The sequence below is a fragment of the Emydura macquarii genome, unplaced genomic scaffold (genome assembly GCF_026122565.2).
Source record: "Emydura macquarii macquarii isolate MOO-44397 ecotype Brisbane River unplaced genomic scaffold, CSIRO-AGI_Emac_v2 contig_3305, whole genome shotgun sequence".
NCBI classification, from domain to species: domain Eukaryota; kingdom Metazoa; phylum Chordata; order Testudines; family Chelidae; genus Emydura; species Emydura macquarii.
In genome coordinates, this window is record NW_027133442.1 from 7,915,265 (window position 1) to 7,929,856 (window position 14,592).

The 14,592-nt window shown below is 49.6% G+C and overlaps 1 protein-coding gene and 1 pseudogene across 1 annotated transcript in view; one reads left to right on the forward strand and one right to left on the reverse strand.

The window, feature by feature from the left end:
• LOC137143264 (zinc finger protein 436-like) overlaps positions 1 to 14,592 on the forward strand; it is a 604,313-nt gene that overhangs the window by 563,733 nt on the left and 25,988 nt on the right. Inside the window, exon 8 of the mRNA XM_067532957.1 lies at positions 3,156 to 3,171. Coding sequence (XP_067389058.1) covers positions 3,156 to 3,171 — 16 coding nt within the window. The remainder of the gene's footprint in view (positions 1 to 3,155; positions 3,172 to 14,592) is intronic.
• Positions 1 to 14,592, reverse strand: part of LOC137143290 (zinc finger protein 850-like) — a 52,703-nt pseudogene that overhangs the window by 18,956 nt on the left and 19,155 nt on the right.

A 14,592-nucleotide genomic window follows, 5' to 3' on the forward strand; every position in this document is an offset into this window, starting at 1 on the left:
TCTCTCCGGTCCCCGCTGCAGTTCGGGGAGCTCCGACCCCCCAGGTCTCTGCGGCCGCTTCCTCCGGGGAGCGATTTCCTGCCTCTGCTGCTGTTTCTCTCCGGTACCGCCTTTCGCTGCGTCTCCTGCGTCTCCCCTGCGCCCCGCTCACAGCTCAGCCGGGGCGATCCCGCTGGGGTTGTCGGGCCGGGGACTCGCCCCTCGGAAAGGGGGCAGGGGAAGCGGGGCTGGGACCCAGGTGTCCCGGGGCAAGGAGGACAGGAAGGTCCCTACACCGTTACAGCCCCACGTAAGGCAGCACCGGCTCCGCTCTGGGAATCTGGGGTTGAGATTCTCTATTATATTAACGCTAACATCTCCAGACCTCAGGAAATTATTGTTCTTAACTTCCTTCTATCACTGTTTCCTAAGTGAAGCACAGAAGAATTAGGTTTAAGGAGATCTGACTATGCCAGGATGCCATATCCCGTACTTGTGCTTTCCAAGCTAACTGGCACTCATTTATGTGTCCATTAAACCATCCTGCCAGGACATCTTCAATGGATTTTGGTTCTGCTCTGCTGCACCTTCTGTGATATGAGCAGCAAAGCTGGTGTTCATTGCATCTGGATCATTCAAAGTAGCATGATTTGTGGGTGCAATGCCCTGTAGTGTCATATCCCATGTGAATCTTCTCTGCCAGGGTGCATACTGTGACAAGAAACATGTTTTGCTCACCAAGTGTACACTCACTTAGAGCAAGGTTGTCTGCCCTGCAAAGAGTAAATCTCCCTTTAACCAGGTTTGAGGGAATGTCCTTGTTGCCGATACAGTGCCCAGCACTGTGAAACATCTGGACAAGTTTTTTTGATTTCATGGCCTGTTGCGGCCATACTTCCAAGCCTACCATGTTTGAATGTCTGCTGTTTACCCTCCCTTAAGCTGTAGATGAAATCTGGTGCCTTACTTAACACCCTGTACTATTCATATGATTCCTGTTTCTCATCTTCACGTACTTCTGCAAAATTATCTTCTGTGTCCTCCTCATCATCACCTTCCTCAACTTCCCCTGCTTCAAGAGGAGTTGCAAAAACATGTATATGCTCTTTGGCATACAGGTTAGTGTCTCCCCCTCACTATGTTTAGCCCTAAGTAACCAGGATGAGCAGGTGTAGCTGAACATAATTTCAGTACTACATATACCATTGAGAGAAATTCATCTTCCAGCTCATAAATTTTCTTCCTCTGCACTGTCTAACAATTTAGAGACAGGGGAGTGACAGAATTTGACAGGCACTAATGTTTGTCTCTCTGAAGCAGGTTGATCACCTAAGACAATGAACTCATAACAACCCGTAAAGTGTAGAATACATTTTTCTTTGAAGGCTGCCGTATGACTTACAAATGAAGGTGATACTTCTCCACCAGTTTCATTTGAGAAAAAATAGTAATGAGTAATGTGAAAGTTCCAAAACATGGCCTTTTTCTGCATAATGTTTTAACTCCTGACTAAGCCTGGCCATTCCCAAGTCTGTACTTACTTTTCCCAAGAAATGCTTATAGCAGTTAGGGTGGTATTTCTCTTCTGAAGCTCTTACGTTACATCAGCTACATGCACAATGAGATCATGATCATCTGCTGCCTCAAGTATTTGTTCATGTTGAATGTCGTTACACAAGGAAGTCTTTGTAACGTCCACCCTGGCAGAAAATGCAAAGACTCCCGTTCACTATGGGGACCTTGCTCCGAAGCAGTGTCAAGGCTTTGGTGCTAGTAACACAGGATTGTTTGCTGTGCACCCTTATTGCACAATGAAGTAGCTCGATCTGTTGACAAAATCACTGAGCTGGATTCTGCTCTCAGTGACCTTAATGCCAATCTGCAATGACCTCACTGATGTTAATGGAGTCTGGGTTGGATTTTGCTCTCAGTCATGGTGGTTTAAATTCAGAGTAATCCTTTTGCCTTTATTGGGGTCACTCCACGTTTATTCTAGTGTGAGAACAGAATCAGGTCCTTTGAATTACTGTGTTTACATGTGAGAAACCCACTGTTATTAGACTGAGAGTAACTCAGTAGCAGCATGGATTAAAAATATAGACTAAAACCTGTGTGTGTTATCTAGAAATTGAACATGGCTCTAGATCTTAAAGGTACAGAGACCAGAATGCTCAAGCCTATTTGCTAATAAGAACAATCATTCCATTAATGTCAGGGGAGTCACCGGAATCACCAAGATTAGAATCTGCTCCATATGCTTTTGCAATCAGGGGTTACAGAATTTGAGCTATATTAAAGACTCCCCATCATTTTCTTTGTTTTCTTTTAATCTATTCCATGAACCAGAGCACAACTCAACATGACTGAGAGATAGGGAATGCTCCACATGCCTCATCTTACTCTGCAGCAATCCAGGCACTGGGATTCAAATCCTTCACACAGGCCTCAGAATGCCCACCCTTCAACTCCTGTGACCCCTCTAAGGAGCTCAGTTTACCCACAAAGAATCCCTACCCTCCCCCCCCAGACTTCTCACTTCCCCACAGCTGTGATTTTCTGGACACCACAGACCACAAAGAGAAAAACCACACACCATCTATTAGCTCCAAATATTTATTGTCACCTCTTAAATCTATTACAGGAACCGCCTGACACAGACAGAAAACTAAAAATATTTTAAAAAATGGATACAGAATTAAAAAAAATCAGCCTTACAGAAAAATATTAGATTAATTCAAACACCTCTTCTTAAAAGCTACATAGTATTAAGGTCTCAATCCTTTCACATATAGATTTTCTGCAATGATTGTTTTTCAACTCCTCATAATGTTGATTGAAATGGTGGGCAAGAGATCTCTGCATTATGATGTCTCACAATGCTGCGGGAGAGATATCTTTGTGTTATGAGATCTCATGAAGCTGCAGGAGAAATATCTTGGGTTATAATGTCCTGTGAAGTTGCGAGAAAAAGATCCCTCTCTTTCATGCTAAAATGAAATGATTCCTCTACTTTGCCTCTTCGTGTTTATAAAGATTCCCAAATTAAATTATGCACACCCTTACCCTCAAAAAGGAAAACAAAACCAACCAAACAAAAAAGTCTAAAAACATTTCTTAAATAGGGCATTTTACAGCACTCATTTCTCTAAAGCAGTCTGGGTTACCTTTGATTTTAGAAAAGGTTTTCCCCATGTGAATCAAAGGAGCAAATAACTAACTTAAGGAGAGGGTGGATGGTGGGTGGAGGACCTGGGTAAGCAGACAGCAGGATTCGTAATCAGTGGCCACGACTGTTAAAAGTGGCAAGTGATTCAGAATGTCTCAGTATTTAGGGCAGTCAAACGGGAGAGACCCCCTTACAAGGAAAGTGATTCCCCAGAATGCACTAAATGCTTACCCTCTGAAAACAGGCTCAGATAGAGCACCCCAAAATACCTAGCCAGTTTGCAAAAAATCTTAGCCATTTTCTTTCTCTCCTCCTTCTCCCTCTTACACCCCTTTCTTCAATAACAGATTTTCCATGCCACATCTTGGTGCTAGCTTGTTATTCTAAAAAGCCCTGCTGTTTAGTTAATTCTCCACGCAACCCTGCTGCAGATTTAAAGATTGCTCCTGACAGGGGTTGGGTGCCTGCTGCTGGTTTCTGTGAACTCTCTGTACCTAACAGAGTCTCTGGGCGTTGAGGGCACTTGGCCCAGGGCCACAGATTGCCATTATTTTGCAAAGAATAGAACCTAAAAGTCTAGATTACCATTCCCTCCCGGTGCTTCAACAACTAGACCCCACTTCCCTCCAAGAGCCAAGGCTAGAACCCTGGCGTCCTGACTTCCAGCCCCCCCACTCTAACCCACTACACCTCATAAAATCATAGTGTTGGAAGGGACCTCAGGTGGTCATCTAGTCCAATCCCCTGCTCAGAGCAGGACTAACCTCAGCTAAATAATCCCAGCGAGAGTTGTGTCAAGCCGCAGCTTAAAAACCTCTAAAAATGGATATTCCACCACCTCCCTAGGTAACCCATTCCAGTGCTTCACCACCCTCCTAGTGAAAAACTTTTTCCTAATGTCCAACCTAGACCTCCCCCACTGCAACTTGAGACCGTTGCTCCTTGTCTATCATCTGCCACCACTGAGAACAGTCTAGCTCCATCCTCCCTGGAACCCCTTTCAGGTAGTTAAAGGCTGCTATCAAATCCCCCCTCATTCTTCTCTTCTGTAGACTGAACAAGCCTAATTCCTTCAGCCTCTCCTCATAAGTCTTGTGCTCCAGCCCCCTAATCATTTTTGTTGCCCTCCACTGGACTCTTTCTAACTTTTCCACATCCTTGTTGTAGTGGGGGGCCCAAAACTGGACACAATACTCCAAATGCAGCCTCACCAATGCCGAATAGAGGGGAATAATCACTTCCCGTGATCTGCTGGCAATGCTCCTACTAATGCAGCCCAATATGCTATTAGCCTTCTTGGCAACCAGGGCACACTGCTGACTCATAGCCAGCTTCTTATCCACTGTTACCCACAGGTCCTTTTCTGCAGAACTGCTGCCTAACTCGTCGGTCCCCAGTCTGTAGCTGTGCATGGGATTCTTCCGTCCTAGGTGCAGGACTCTGCACTTGTCCTCGTTGAACCTCATCAGATTTCTCATTCCCCTACCAGAGCTGTGAAGACAACCCAGAAATCCTGACTTGTAACCTTCCTCTAACCTACACAGCTCCAAGACAAGAAGAATAATCTTTCCTGCCTTTATTTATGTATAAATAGTTCTACATAACTGTAGGGTTTTATAAAGACTTCTGCCTTGCAGATATAACTCTACCAAAGCTCCCATTGATTCTTACTGACAGCTTTGCCTGTAGAAATACAACAGGGCTGGGGGAAGGGTTGGGGTTTATTCTTAAAACCTTAGAACCACCAGGATTGTATGATCTTATTTTATATCCCTGTGAAGCATTAGATGAGGTGACTCAAGATTCTGACAGAACTTCCAAAGCACAGGGTTGGTGAACTGATAGCAAAGAAGTATTTTTTCCAGAGTGTCTGTTAGGCTGTGATGAACACGGGAATGTTGGGAATATTTTTATGATCCATATACACCTCTCAGTTTCCCTGGGCACTTTGTATGGCTCTACACCGAGTGTAAAAGGGAACAAGGGCTGGCAGAATGGTAGAGGGACTGTCTGAGTTAGTACGAAGGTGTCATCAGGAGCAGAAAAGGTTTAACACATCTGAATGAAACATCAGGAAGACATAATGGGAGGCCCAGTGTCCTTAGCTGCTGGGCCTGTAAAAAGCAGGCAACTTCCTACCACATTCTGCAAGGAGGAAAGAGTTCAGCCTCACTGCTAATACTCAACTGGCTACATTTCTCCCTTAGAGGATAAAGTCTCCTCAGAAGTCTGATCTCAGTTGGACTCACTGTGGGAGTTCTCGGTGGGAAGCAGAGGGTGCTGGAGCTGGAAGGCCCAATCCTGAAGTCATGTAGGCTACATGGCCTCCCCTGGTAGAACAGTGTGGACCCCTTAGGGTCTGTCACACTAAAAGGGTTATTCCTGGGAGACTGTTAAAAGGCTGGGATGTAGCACAGACCCTATAAACCCAAGTGCGATGGGGTGTTCACCCACATCAGCCCCTGAAGGGCTTAACGTGGCTAATTGGACCAATTCACAGTAGCTGCACCTGTAGGAGGAGCCAGGGAGCAACAAAGATTAATTAAAGGATGACGTTCACCTGGACAGGAACAGGCAGGGCTTGTAAAAATCCAGATAGCCAAAGGCAGAAAGAGGCTGCAGGGAGGAGGTTGGCAGTCACTCTCTGGGGTTCAGGAGAGAAGGAAGCCTGGCCCGGCCCGGCGGGAAAGACACACTCAGAGGAGGGTGGAAAAGGAGCTAGACAGATACAACCTAGGAAGCAGTCCAGGGAAACAGCAACCAGGTTTGGGACATCACAGGCCTTAGCTGCTGGTTGTAGGGTCCCTGGGCTGGAACCTGGATAAGAGGGCAGGCTTGGACTCCTCGCTACTGGGGAAGTGGTACCAATGATAGCAGTGAACTGGAAGACTGCTTGGGATGGCTTGTACAGAGAGACTAGGTACACAAATCCCTCCTGGAATAGGAATATTACAGTGACCTGGCCGGAAGGCCAAGTCATGAAGAGGGAGCTGTCGAGTCCTGAGAGAGAGGTGTAGTGAGCACATGCATGAAGGGATGTCAGACTGGCACAGCTAATCCCCAGCAGTGGCCACAAAGAGGTGCTCCAGTGGTGAGTAGAGCACCCCATGACACCACAGTACAGGCATTTCAGTCAGATAAATACAGTAGATGCATATTTTCAGCAACACCGTGTAAGAGCAACTGCCGCTTAGCAACGTTTTCCCTGGGAACATTTTCCCTACCATGAATTGTCCACTTGGTAACAGCCACGTAGCCACTGCATAAAAGCAATGTTTGTGACACTGTGATGTCACATCCAGGGGCAGAGATGGGGGGGCATGTAGGGGTGCTGCCCCCCAAAACTGCATCTTTCCACTCCCCTCCTGATCTTGGCCCTTCAGTGCAGCTCCAGGACACCCAGCCCTGGGAATTTGCTCTGTTTGAAGCACCTGCATGGAGAGCACATGGAGTTTGGGGGGCAGGGTGTGGAAGAAAGGGATTTTAGGGCAGGGGGGAAGCTAGTAGAGGAGAAGCTGAAGTCAAGGGAGCAGCAGAGGCACAGCTGGAGGGTTTTCTCCTCCCTTCCTCAGCTTCTGGTTTGCAGGTGATGGGGAAGGGGGGCTGCTATTTTGCAGTGGGAAGTATCAGGGAGCATCTCAGTTGCTGGCGGCAGGGTGTGGGTGTGCTGTTTTGCAGGGAGGGGACTCCCCTCCTCAGGGCACTGTCTTGTCCCCTTCCCCCTCCCGTCTCCGCTGTCCATGATAGGAGCCGCCCCCTCCATTGCAGGCTGTGCAGGGGGACCTCCCCAGCCATCCATCCCTCACCATGCTGGAGCATGAAGCTGGCAGTGGGAGCATTCTCAGGCTGTGCCTGGCTGCTGGGCTCGCTCAGCCATTGGGATGCCTGGGAGCTCTCCTGTCAAACCCAGGATTCCCCTGCCCCCTTCCTCACAAACTCGGGGTTCCTCCAGTCCTTCCAAAACACCCTTAACTCTTCATACCGCCTTCGCTGACACTCCCCAGAACAGCAACAGCCACTTAGGAGCAACATAGCAAAAGGGCACTGATATGTTTCTACTAACAAGTATCTACCTATTAACAAAGGCAAAGAATCTGACAGGCTTCCTTTGTTGACTCTTGTCTAACTCCAACACCCAAGGAGCACATTGGAGAAAAATCCTCATAGTGAAAGATTTGGGCCAAAACTTTCAACAATGACAGGCAGTGCCCAACTGTTAATGATTAAGGAAGCACAATTTTCAGAAAATGCTGAGCACCTTCATCTGAAAATTAGCCCTCGTTAAGATATCTCACATAATGGATGTCCTCTGAAATGGCTATTGAAAACTCCTAGCCTTAACTTATGTTTTAAAGCCACTCACCACTTTCAATCAGGTTTCACTGATCAGACCCAGCTCTCCAGTCTTCCCAAGAGACTTCCAAGCTATACAACTCCCGAATTTCTAATGTACAAATCTCAAGCAGATTGTTTTTCCCCCCAGGCTTTGTTTTGGCCCTCATAAAGTAGCAAAATTAAAGGGCACAATCCCCAGTTTTATTTCTCTTTCCAGGATGCCTTTACACTTCTTCTCCTGGTTTGTTGAGAGAAATGAGAGATCCATTGTGGATCTTAATTATTGCAAACCAGACCAAGGAAAGGCCTAGAGATCTACAAGAACAAAGCAGATGAAATGAGGGTCACTTCTAGCTTAGACAGTTATGCACCAAATAAAAAATAAGCACTTTTCATCTATGAATCTCCAAATACTTCATAGAAAAGGTGGATATCATTCTCCCCATTTGACAGATGAAGAAACTGAGGCACAGAAAGGTAAAGCGCTGGAGCTGGGTAGCGAACCCAGGAGTCCTGATTCTCAGGGCTCCTGCTCTAAACTACACACCTATCCACCACCTCTCAATTCATCTTCTATAACCCACATATAGCTGGGAATCTAATCTAAAAATCCTGGCTCCTAGGCCCCTGTGCTATCACTCATTATACCCCACTCCCCTCCCTGAGGACAGGATCCAGAAGTCCTGACTCAGAGCCCCCTGCTCTATTAGACTCCTCTATGCTATCAAAGCCAAGAGGAGTCTCTTTTCCTAGTCCCCGTGCTCTAAAGCACACAGAGAATCTAGGGGTCCTGACTCCCAGCTCTAATCACTAAACCTCACTATGTTTGCTTATTTCCTCTCTACAAATCCCAGTGGCGCACATCAAAGCTGGACAATTTGCTTTAGCACTTCCTGCCATTTTGTGATCCTCAGGGAGGGTATCAGCACCTTCAGCTACTCCGGGAGAGGAGAGGCTTCTGATCAAGCCTGCAGCTTGCTGCAGGCAAAAGGATACCATCATGCACTGGGGCTGGGACCCATGGCTTCCAAGCTGGATTGGTTCCTCTTGCTGAGCAATGGGGGTAGGAAGAGAGAATGCTAATTTAAAATCTGTAAAGGTGCCCTTGTCCTCCGCAACCTTGTGGAAGGCGCATCAATGTCCTCCTCTATAGAGGATCCTGTTCCCCAGGGCATATCAATTTCAACCTCTAGAGAACCACCAGTGCCCTATCTCTGTCAGCTGGGCGTCTACTTGGCGTGTGTCCTCTGGTGCTTCATGAGAGCAGAGCTGTCTCCAAAGCCCTTCCCGCAGTCAGTGCACTTGTAGGGCCGCTCTCCGGTGTGCGTGCGCTGGTGGTTGGTGAGCCGGGAGCTGTTGATGAAGCCCTTGCCACACTCGGGGCACTTGTATGGGCGCTCGCCAGTGTGGATGCGCTGGTGGATCATCAGGGAGGAATTGCAGCGAAAGCTCTTCCCGCACTCGGTGCACTCATAGGGCCGCTCTCTGCAGTGGATCAGCTGGTGCCGCATGAGCGACGAACTCTGGCTGAAGGTTTTGCCACACTCGGGGCAGCTGTAGGGTCTTTCTCCGGTGTGGATGCGCTGGTGCTTGATGAGGTTGGCGCTCTGGCTGAAGCTTTTCCCGCAGTGGGAACAGCTGTAGGGTTTCTCTCCGGTGTGGATGCGCCGGTGCTGGATCAAGTTGGAACCGCTGCTGAAGGTCTCACCACACTCGGCACAGCTGTAGGGCTTTTCGCCTGTATGGGTGCGGACGTGCTTGGCAAAGGAGCCCAAGCTAAAGCTCTTCCCGCATTCACTGCAGAAGCACGGCTGGTCCTCTGTATGGGTGTGGAAATGCTTCACCAGGGTGTAGTTGCATTTGAAGCTCTTCCCGCACTTGGTGCATTGGTAAGGCCGCTCGCCCGTGTGGATGCGCTGGTGCTGGAAGAGGTGGGAACTCCGGATGAAGCTCTTCCCACACTGGCCGCACTTGTAGGGGCGCTCCCCTGTGTGGATGCGCTGGTGATCGATGAGGTTGTATCTGAGGACAAAGCTCTTCCCGCACTCAGTGCACTTGTAGGGCTTCTGGCCTGTGTGAATGCGCTGGTGTTGGATGAGGTGGGAGCTCTGGCTGAAGCTCTTCCCACAGTCTGAGCAGCAATAGGGGCGCTCTCCCGACTGGGCTTGGTTGTGCTTGGTCACCACCCTTATGTGGGTCTCATCTGGAGATATCAAATCTGTCTCCTGCTGTTGTCTGGCCTCTCCTGGCTCTATGCTCTGGGACATCCCATGCAGCCCCGCTTCCACAGGCCCTTCCTGCTTGGGATTCTCCTCCTCCATCCCGGCACCTGCTGGGAAAGAGGGAGAATCCAGACAGAGCTTGTTCCCTGTGCTGGGGAAAGAGGGGGCAGAAAATGGAGCAGGAAGTGAATCCCCCCAAACCCTTCCTCGAAGGCAAGTGGAGGGGCTGGTTCTGCCCCAAGGGCTGAGCTGAGCCCTCAGAGAAAGGCTGGAGGAGGGGAGGGTTCCTCCCAGGGGTCAGGCACGGGGGGGGGGGAGAGGTGGGACCTGGGAGTGATGCCTGCAGGGGGGTACAGGACCTGCTGGAGACAATACTGAGACCAGACAGAACTGGGAGGGCTCCCGGTGGCTTTGCTGGGATCCTTTCAATCTCATGAATTACCAAACTAACCTCAGTAATCTGATGCCAATTTTGCAACCTGGCAGTTCTCCCACCCTTGTGGCTTGGGGCCACTAGCCCTGCTGGCCTGGGGGCGATTCTCTGGCCTGGGTTTGGCCGGACGTCAGACTAGATGACCAGCAAGGCCCCTTCAGCCTTCACCAGCTCTGGCTCTAGCCTAGCACCCTGGGGCGCTCGTGGTCAGTTCGTGGAGGGGAGGGTCCCCAGGCCAGTGTCGCTCGCTAGTCGCTCCTCACCTGTGCGTGTGGCCGTCAGGCCAGGCTCGCCTGTTCCGGAGACCTGGGGATCCGGGTCCCTGGGCTCGTCCCTTCGCTCCAGCCGGGAGATCGCGGGTTCCGCGACCGGGAGTCCTGCCTGCGGGGAAGCAGAGAGGGAAAGTCCTGGTTTGCAAATAACCATCGGCCCTTCCAGACTCCCCCGGGGCTGCCCTGCAGCTGGCTGGGTTGGGGGGACTCGGACTCTGCTGGGCTCAGCTTCACCGATCCCCGCACAACTGCTGCCGTGACTCTTCGTCCCTGCGGCCGCTTCCTCCGGGGAGCGATTTCCTGCCTCTGCTGCTGTTTCTCTCTCACCCCTGCAGGCCCCTAACTGGGGCAGGGCGGGGCGAGAGGGGAAGCTGCCTGGGGCCCCGGGGTGGGGCGCACAAATGCGGCGGTGCAGGATCGGGCCCAGCGGCGTGGGCCGGAGCCCAGGCGGAGCAGTGCCCCTACCCCGCAGCCCAGTGACACCCCGGCGCTAGGACCGCAGCGGCAGCCGGCGCCGGCTGGTGGGAAGGGTAGGAGGAGGAAGGGGAAAGGCTGCACTAAATGCAGGGGCCTAGGCCCACGAGGAAGTTCAGGGGAGAAGAGGGGCACGGGCGGGGAAAGGGGCAGAGCTTGCCCCCCTCAGTGGCGCCCCAGTGAGGGCAGAGGGTTTTCCCCAAGGACAGACTCAGGGATCTCTCCCTAGCCCTCCTATTGCTTACTTCTGGTTTCCCATATGGGAACCCCTGAATCTGTTCCTGCAAGGTGAAAGGAAGTGGCCTTGAATTGCCAAGGATCTCCTTGTGCTCTTCAGGATATTCCCCAGAACAGACTAGCTCTGATCACCCCTGGGAGGACTCCAATACAGCCCTTGACACCCAGCCAGGCAGTACTTTCCCCAAAACAAAGGTATTTGTATTCTTACTGCGGACACCTAGTTCAGCACTAATTCAAATATTAAGCGCAAATCCCTTTGAAGCCCCCAATACAAGCTGCAGAGGTTACACTCATGATCAGTACGTCATCCAGCACAGGTAAAGTACCCAATGCTGTGAAGTTGTACACTTGGAATAGTTTAAGGGAGTATGTTCTGCACATGGTGATCAGTCACATGCAGGACACTGACAGCCATCTTAATACCTTCTAATTGCATGTCTACACTAAAAACTGAAGTCAACCTAAGCTAGGTTGATATACAGCCACTGCAGAAATTACTGTAGTGGTTCGCATGCATACTGTCCTTCCGCTGATGGTGCAGATCTTCACCAGGAGCATTCTGCCCATTTAAGAGGAGCAGTGTGGGTGTTTGATAGCCTGAGCTCTCAGCTCCATGGGCTGCCCCTGGGCTCTCCACTGGGAGCTGCCCCGTTGCCCAGGTTCCCAGCTCCCTGCCAGGTGCCCAGGTGCTGTCCCCAGGCTCCTGGCTCCCCACCAGGAGCATGGCTGCCACCCGGGCTCTTGGCTCCCCGCTGGGCAGCTCCTGTGCTCTCGGCAAGGAGCACAGAGCTGAGAGTCTTGGCGGGAGTGTGGGGGACAGTTGTGCTTTTGGGTGGGGAGAGGGAAGCCAGGAGCCTTGGGATGGCACCCGGGCTCCTGGCAAGTAACCTTGGTGCAGCCAGGCTCCCCCTGGGGAACAGGGAGCCAGGGCAGCCCATTTAGGAGTAGGGAGATGGGAATCTGGGGGGCAGCCTGGTAGGGAGGAGGGAGCTAGAACTCCACGGGGTAGCCCACTTCCAAGCAGCAGCCTGATGGCCGTAGCCCCTGCTCAGAGCACGGAGCTGGGCAGGAACCCAATGGGGAGCAGGGAGCCCCTGCAGGTACAGCCTGGCTTTAGCTGGAGCCCCCCACCCAGCTTCCTTGTCAATTTCGGGTCGTATGGAGCCCTGACATTGACAAGAATGACAGCCAACAGCGGGGGCTGTGAGTAACCGGCAGTGTCTGTGTGGCCCTAACTACCCCGACATAGGTGCTGCGCCTCTGGTGGAGTGGAGTTATTAGGTTGGCATAGTAAGGCACTTGCATTGGTGGGAGCAAGGCTGTAGTATGGACACTGACATAGTTAGATCAACATAACACTGTAGTATACACCCAACCTAAACTTGTATACAGTAACAGACACACACATCAGACACCCATTTTATTATCCCAAACATAAACACTCATTCATCCTAGTACTATTCTATATCCCCTACTAGAACTAGCATGCTTACTCTCCTGGGGCTTCTCTCCCTCTGTTCTATAAGGAGATGGAGGTGGCAGCTTCATCATCTCATCTGATCTGATCTGATCTTCTCCTAGCTCCCTCTTTTGACTCACTTTTTGCTGCTGCTGCAGCTGACTGCCTGCCTTTTATTCAGTTTTACTGGCCACTAGCCCTTTTCTGATTGGCTTGTTTCCCAATCCTGACATTAGCATACTCTATCCTCCAATCACCTTTATTTAAGCCCTCTCTAATTCGTCCATACTTGTAATCCAATCACAACTGCTAAATCGGGCTGTCAACCAAAGCTGTTACATAGCAAGCCTTAGTATTATGGTCTGGTGACCCTCACTTAGTTTTCTATGGAGCATGCCTGACTGACCCCTCCCTCCCAGCAGTGCTGGAGTGACCTTTAGTTGGCCCCAGTCTACAGGTGTCGGCCTGCCAACATACTAGCCATAGGCTAAATGGAAACTGCTTGCTCACTCTCCTGGGCTGTGTGCCAACATTTTGCACATACCAAATTACCAAAGTATTAAACAATGACCTCATCCTTTTAATATGTTGCCAGTTGTTAACTTATGCATCTTACTGTTAAGGTCTGCTGTTGCCACCCTATTTCTTACCCATTTAGTTAATTTTATTTTAGTTCTTCCCCTGTTTTCAGTTAATGGTGGCTGTGACACTGTCTGGATTAGGAGTGACCAGTTATAATGTTATTTAATATCCATATTGCAAAATTACAATAATTCATACAGGATAGGCCATGTCAGGTACCATTACAGAGGTTATAATTTGCTAAGTATGATGATATTGTTTACGTGTACTTGTCATATTTGTACTGGAAGTTATGGATATGGTTGCTATATCTATATTTCAACTTGTGCTGTGTTTCTGGGTGACACCCCAGACAGGATGGCAGCAGCAATAAGCCTGCTTAATGGCCCATTAAGGGAACTCAAAGGTACAATGAACCCAGGGGCTACAACTTATGAGTCAGGACTTGCCCAGGTGACCTTGGACTCCATCTTGTTTCTGTGAATTTCCACAAGCTGCATCATGGCAAAGGGACATAAAAGGCAGCTACACCACACATGCACCATGCATGTTGTCTTCATTCCTGCTTCCTACCTCTGGATCAACTCATCTGAAACTGTGAAACAAAGGACTGAGATCCATCCCGCTCCTGGATGTACACCAGAGGGTCTTTACAAGCCTGCAAACTCCATAATTCTACTGGAAACCTAATATATATGGAGTTTCAAATCATTTGTATGTATCTGATTGCTTTAATCATATGACACCTTTTACCTTGTTTTTTTCCTTTTATAATAAACCTTTAGTTTTAGTTACTAAAGGATTGGCTGGCAGCATAGTATTTTGGGTAAGATCCAAACTTATATCGATCTGGCAGTGTGGCTGACCCTTGGGGGTCAGGAGAACATTTTGGTAAAGGGAATAACATTTTAATAACTTATCCCTTTACTGGACCTAGTGGCTGATTGGGAATCTGAGACTGAAATGCAATAAGGGGGCTGTGTAGCTTCTTGTTTTTAGCTCCTTGATAACCAGTGCTGGAAGGATCAGATGCACTGTTTGTGACTGGTTGGTGAATTTACTGCAGTGTTACCCACCCGTGTTGGGAGAATCTGTTCTTCTTTTGCAACCTGACCTGACCTTGGCATTTTCAGATGGTCTACCTTAGGCATGGACGGGTCACAGTGGCAAAGCAATGTTTTCAGTGCTGTGTTTAGGAAACAGACTAGAGCAGGTAAAAATCTCTTGTATCAAGGGGGCGCAGGTGGGGAGTGCAGGAGAAAAAGAGGAGGTGCAAATGGGGAGGGAACTGATACCTGCAAGTCCTCAAGTGAGGTTAAAAGCAGCAAGGACTGATTGCTTGGTTGTGAAAGCACCGGAGTCTGTGGATTTTTATGTAAAATTTTGACCAGCGCAGGGCAGTTTGCAGAGACCACCTGTACCTAACGATA